This window comes from Thunnus albacares, chromosome 1 (assembly GCF_914725855.1).
Source record: "Thunnus albacares chromosome 1, fThuAlb1.1, whole genome shotgun sequence".
Taxonomy (NCBI): domain Eukaryota; kingdom Metazoa; phylum Chordata; class Actinopteri; order Scombriformes; family Scombridae; genus Thunnus; species Thunnus albacares.
In genome coordinates this window covers 35,808,914-35,814,913 of record NC_058106.1, presented here as the reverse complement: position 1 = coordinate 35,814,913, position 6,000 = coordinate 35,808,914, and the positions used below count along the sequence as shown (strand labels likewise).

General features: G+C 42.8%; 1 protein-coding gene across 6 annotated transcripts in view; it reads left to right on the top strand.

The window, feature by feature from the left end:
* The first annotated feature begins 245 nt into the window (after window positions 1-245).
* Window positions 246-6,000, top strand: part of tp53bp1 (tumor protein p53 binding protein, 1) — a 28,035-nt gene continuing 22,280 nt past the window's right edge. For 5 of the 6 annotated variants that reach the window (XM_044356730.1, XM_044356692.1, XM_044356709.1 and 2 more), the window contains exons 1-10: window positions 246-784; window positions 2,274-2,361; window positions 2,455-2,539; window positions 2,635-2,702; window positions 2,805-2,933; window positions 3,810-3,864; window positions 3,953-4,122; window positions 4,852-4,978; window positions 5,070-5,164; window positions 5,249-5,436. In XM_044356730.1, the coding sequence (XP_044212665.1) occupies window positions 605-784; window positions 2,274-2,361; window positions 2,455-2,539; window positions 2,635-2,702; window positions 2,805-2,933; window positions 3,810-3,864; window positions 3,953-4,122; window positions 4,852-4,978; window positions 5,070-5,164; window positions 5,249-5,436 (1,185 nt within the window). In that variant the 5' untranslated portion in view covers window positions 246-604. The remainder of the gene's footprint in view (window positions 785-2,273; window positions 2,362-2,454; window positions 2,540-2,634; window positions 2,703-2,804; window positions 2,934-3,809; window positions 3,865-3,952; window positions 4,123-4,851; window positions 4,979-5,069; window positions 5,165-5,248; window positions 5,437-6,000) is intronic. The other variant, XM_044356701.1, reaches the window with a different exon arrangement.

Below are 6,000 nucleotides of genomic sequence, written 5' to 3'. Positions count from 1 at the left end.
GAGGTAGAAGGAGGAGATGTCATTTTGAGGATTTTAAAGTGGTAATTATACTTTTTTATGGAAAGACAATATCAGACAAACATTATTGTTCCAAGCAGAGTATTTTTATATGTCTGGATGGGATCTTTAACAATTATGGATAAAAAAAATACCAAATAAACTATAAATTAAAAAGTTGTCTTGAAACCATAAAACTAACCATCGGTCTGGCGTAACGTCACAGCTGCCGGACCAATGAAATCGCTTGTAGCTCATTTTTTCGCGGGGAGCGGAGCTACGTTGAAGTGGGTGTGCAGCTCTAGCGGTGGTTGTTTTGAGGAAAGAGGCAGAGACTCGTTAAATAAACATATTAATCGATAAGTTGCTAACTTATCGGTGACGCTACATGGCCCCGGGTGTGTGTTAAGCTTGTCCTCCGAGCACAACGGCTCTTCACCGGGCAGCTACACGCTTTGCTGCTGGGCGGAGCGTTGAGCTAACATGCTAGCACCGGCTGGTTCCAGGTAACAATAACCGGCTCCCTCACTCTCATGTCCGCCTCCGTTGTTTCACTGCTGCCTGGTTAGACAACAACGGCCCGTTTCCTTGTCCTCGGCCTGACCTCATGGATCCCGGTGGAAGTGAACTGGACTCCAGCCTGCCTCAGCCCGAGAACCCTTGTCTGATCGTGGAGGACTCCCAGCCGGACAGCGTTGCCCTGGAGGACGACCCGGAGAGCAGCTACCGAGCTCTGCTGGCCCGCCGCCTGTCCAGCCTGCAGCCCACCGCCCGCAGCCCTGTTCTGGTGAGCTGCAAACCGATCTTACCAAGTTACCCACATCAAAGGCTTGTGTATGGTTTCTGCTGGGCTGGAAGAAGTGTTCTTAAAGTCCCCCTCCACTCAAAAATGTGTTTCTTCTTGTTCCTTCAGTTGGATGTTTGAGCTTCACTGTGCAGAATGTTTGTGCAGTTTGTTTTCACAATCATCTGCTGAAGGAAGAAAGTTTCTTTGTGCTCATTGAACATCAGAGTTAAAGGAGGGGGGGCTATGGGCAGCATTTGTGACATCACAACTAGTTTGGAAGCAGATCCTGGTGCAATATTCAATTAATTTACACAAATGTGATGTGGAAACTTGAAGCTTCCAGTGCACAAACACTGAGAATGAACTTCACAGTGAATAATAAACATGTTGTGTCCTGCAGGAAAACTTTAGAAATGGGATATATTTGCATATTTATAGATTCTGGAATTATTAACGAGGGAGAAGGAGGAGAAGTCATTTTAAATATTTTAACAAGATAATTGAACTTGTTTGTGGAAAAAAAACATCAGAAACAAATTCTTATTCAAAGTAGAGTATTTTATATTCATCTTAAATCATGTCTGGAGGGGATCTATAAGCATCTACAAGTAAAAGTAATATGATGGAATGAATATATGCTGTTAACCTCTTTGTGTGAGGATAAGTTATCAGTCATGTATGTTCATGTTTATGAGTCATTTTTTGCTTAATGAATATCAACACAAGTTGCTGTAACTCACTTACTAATTGGAACCATGACATCTACCTTCAGATACAACCCTAAAACTGTTTTAAAACTACATTTTCTTCTCGAATTAATTCAAAGAAATAAACGAATAATGCATATTAAAAGCATATTGGGCTGTGTTTTCACCGTGCCTGTAGAACTTCTGCCCCATAATAAACAGCGCTGAATAAATCTGACCTACGGTTGATCTTAATTTCTGAAAGTCCCGAGCCGCGAGGTGACGAGCGCTCACCCCAGATGGTCAGAGTCAGCAGCCATATGCGAATCTCTGAGATCATTTACTATTCAACATTGAATTTGAGTCATTTTTCCTTCTTTTCTAGCGAGGAAGCAGATGGTAAAATTGACCTTTTTTACAACAACAGTTTGATCTTATTTGATCAAATTTAGCAGCTTTCGATATGAGACACGCTTTATTATCTTTTACTCTCTTTGGTGAACTTCTGCATATTCTACTCGAGTGCAGCGACCAAGACGAAATGCTCCGACAGCCCTGACATAACAAACAATGTCCGTCGTCCATTATTAGCAGTGTGGCTTTAATACATTTGTTTCACAGCTTCGGTGCTTGTCAGCTATTTTTCAGTCTTTTTTTTTTTTTTTTCCCGCTCTTGGCTCAGCAGCACGTCCACATGACCTGACAAATAGAATAAGATTTAAATGACTTTTTCATGTCTTGTGTGTTTTGACAGTTTATTATTCTGTGAAATTAATGATGTTTTTTTTTTTTTCCTTCTCCAGGAGCTGATATCCTCACCGCTCGGGAGCAGATGCTCTCAGACTGACAGCCAATCAGAGAGCTCCCAGAGCAACAGCCAGGCCGAACCTGGTCAGTCTTGATCTAATAAGACATCACTCACCCGGTAGAAAACAAACAAAATAAAACAAAGATTGTGCTTTTTTTTTTTTTTTATTTATTTAGGCATTCTGGCAGCAGCCAACCCCAGCTCAGCGTTCCAAGAAGAGAGTCAAGTTATCAATATCTGCCCTCCTCCAAACAAAAATAAGTATGTGGGCAACAGACATTTTTTTTTGCTGATTGATGATGCTCAGCGTCCCACAGTGACTAAGTACTTTTCACTCTGGTTCCCTAATATTTCAGGTGTGCGTCTGAGGACACAGATATGGATTCTGGAGCTGATTCCACCACACACTGCATCCAGTCTGAAGGTAGGAGCTCTTCTCTCTTATTAAAGAATAACACGAGTACAGTCATTTTAAAGAACTGCATATTACTGCGTGTGTGTAATGAGGTGTATTTCTGTGTTTCAGAGGGAACCTCTCAGTTTGGTTTTCTGGAGCTTTCTCAGAGTCAAGATCTGCGCGGCGAAGTTGTGAACAGTCAGGAGGAAGATGAAGACGTCGTCCCTCAGCCCGACAGCGAGACTCGCTCCAAATTAGGTAATAAGACTTTAATCTCCCTTCGGATTGATACAGAGAACATGACCCGCACGTCTCAAACGAGTCCACATTCGGTACTCAAGAAATTTGATTTCAATCGACAGACGGGTGACAAATATAAGGAACGCTGTGGCCTTCATGGTCTCACAGCAACATGTTAGACAGGAGCTCAACATCATCAAAACATCTTTTATATCTCGATATTCTCCCCTCTAGTAGAGTTCACAGATTTGAAGAATCTATGAGAAGAAGCAGCGCTGAAGTTGTTCTGGAGGCTCGTGGTGGAACAAAACCTTACTAACACACTTCATGATGGTTTTTTAAGGGTCAAGGTTCAGTTTAATTGTCATGATATAATACAGGATCGCCTTCACGCTGCAAACACAGAAAATAAGAACCGTGTGTATATAAAAGTTGCACTAAAGGAAGACATAAAAACAGGGAAAACTATATTATATTTACAAGGATTATACAGTTACATACACAAATAGTCTATCTGTCACCTGTTTGTAGATCAAGTGTATCTGGGTTGCGTTTATATTGTTTATATTTGGATATTTTGCCTTCAGATAACACTTTCATCAGCTCAAGGTGCATCAATGAAGTATAAACAGAGTTGAGATGTACCTGCTCCAGGGGAAGCACTCACAGTTTACTTTGTACTGTGAAAAGCTTCCATATACTGTGTGTGTGTGTGTGTGTGTGTGTGGGTGAGAGCAAGAAATAAATTGTTAATCCTGCTGGATGCAGTATGACAGCCGAGTGTAACGCTTCATTATTCAGTACGTGATCAGAGCAGCCGTACTGACATCAAGCTCTACGGCTGCAGATGGTTTGGAAGAGTCAATCTAATTTCTACCTGCGTTTCATCGCCAGCAGAGCAGAACATCAGCTCCGTGACTTCAGGGAGTCAGGACAACAAAGCATTGAGGTACGGCTCTATATTTTTTGAAATTCTACATTCATCGGACTTGCGCACGCTAAGCTTTTGCTAACAGTTTTTATTTCCTCTCCTCCAGGTCGGAGGTGAGCTCCAGCAGCTCGTCGGAGTCTCCGGGTCAGTCGGGCAGGAAGCTGAGCGTCCAGGCTCTGCTGCACTCACAGAGCCTCCAGACCTCCGTTGAGCAGGACCAGCAGGACTGTGAGATACTGTCGTCACAGCAGGACCTGTTCGACACTGACAAGACAGGTACGTTGACGTGGCACGCGCAGGTACTTAAAGGATCACGCTGGTGTTATAATCTAATACACTGAATATGTTTTTAAATGTCTTGTCTTGAGGATATGGATTCGTAAAAGTGAATGATTTGAGTTGAAAAGCTTGCTGGTGATGTATTTATGTGCTGAGGGGGAGGATTCAACCTCTGAGACCTGAGAAACAGCAGCGAAACATGATGTGTTATGTATTGTAGTGTATTAAATTATAGCATTCACAAGTTATATTGTCAGAAAATCAAACCAGGAAGGCAAACAGATCATGAGTTTGGTAGTTTATTGCATTAAAAAAAGAAAGTTGCTTTGCTTTTGAACTGTATGACTGTACCAAGCAGGCAGAAGTTTCCCTGCTGGTTAATTTGCATAATATGCTGAAATGAATGGAACCCAGCGGCTTCTGGATGACGACAACAGCACTTAAAAAATTCAAAAACAAAACTTCTTTGCATATGGATGTAAATGCAATATGTAGTAAATGAGCTAAAACATGAAAAGGGCTGCAACCAACGAGTATTTTTATGATTAATCAATTAATTGTTGGTTCTATAAAACATCAGATTATGGTGAAAAATCATAGTTAACATAGTGAAAAATGAAAATGAAAAATGCTTTTAGTTTTACTTCTTGACCATCTGGTTTAGCTGTTGGCATGGTTACAACCCGTCTAGATGAAACTGATGCATGACCTCTGTGTTGCTCTCAGGTGCTGCAGTCGACAGCACAGTGTCTGAGCCAGAGCAGCAGGGTAACCCCACCCCGACACCAGCCCACACCCTGCGACTCCTGCATCTCTCCGGACAGGGAACACTGGTGCAGGAAAGTCTGTCCCAGTAAGTCACAGGAGAGCTGTTATACCTTGTTATTCCATCCACACACAAGAAAAAGGCCTGATATCCTCTTCTCTTTCCCTCCTTTTTCTAGGAGCTCTGTTGATTATGTCGCTCCGACCCCGGACAACTTCACCGAAACCCCTTTAATCGTTCCCAGCTCGCCAACTGGACCAGAGAATGAACACGGTAACGAGTAAAACCTGCTTGAATTCAAAACCGAGGAAGCGAAACAGCTGCTCAGTAGAGCTAAAAAGTTATCTGCTTTGTCAGGTGCCGATGAGCCGATGGATACCTCGCTGCCCCCGGAAGACCGAGCAGGGGAAAAGGAGGACGAGCCAATGGACACGGACGCTGCCTCTAAGCCGCACCCCTCCGCCTCAACGCCTGTATCCCAGAATTCCCCTGGTTTTGTGTTGGAGCGAACTCTCTCTTTACCTTCCCAGCCAGAGTTCTCTCACGTATGTACTTTAGTTTTTAAATGATAAATAATTAGGGCTGGTCGATTAGTTGGTCGATATGCTCTCATCCGACCAAATTCTCATTGGTCGAATAATCTCCATGTTCCTTTCATAAAAAGAAAAGTGCTACATCAGTAGTCTTTCAGGATTAATCCATTATTTCCTGCAGCGGGGGGAACAGACTAACAAATTACCTGTGAAAACGGTAAATGTATTCAAAACACCCCCGTTGTTTTGACAACTTTGAACTCGCCCAACCTAATGGAGACTGCTGGGTCTAACTGTACTCAACGTTTACTGAATCAGTGTTTCTCCTATAATTATAACAACGAGAACTCCTGCCAGGTCAAAAAAAATGTTTAATGCCAAAAATAACGCCAAATATCCATTCATTCGGAAATGAATAGCGTTTAGGAGTCTCTGTGCAGCGCTGTTCCGGTACGTGAGTCAACCGCTGTGTCGTTGCCTGGGAAACTATTGGTAGCTCCGTTAAGGAATACGTCATTGCGTATACGTTTGCGTAGCGAGTGGGAAAGAGTGAGCGGCGGGAAAGTGAAAGATGCG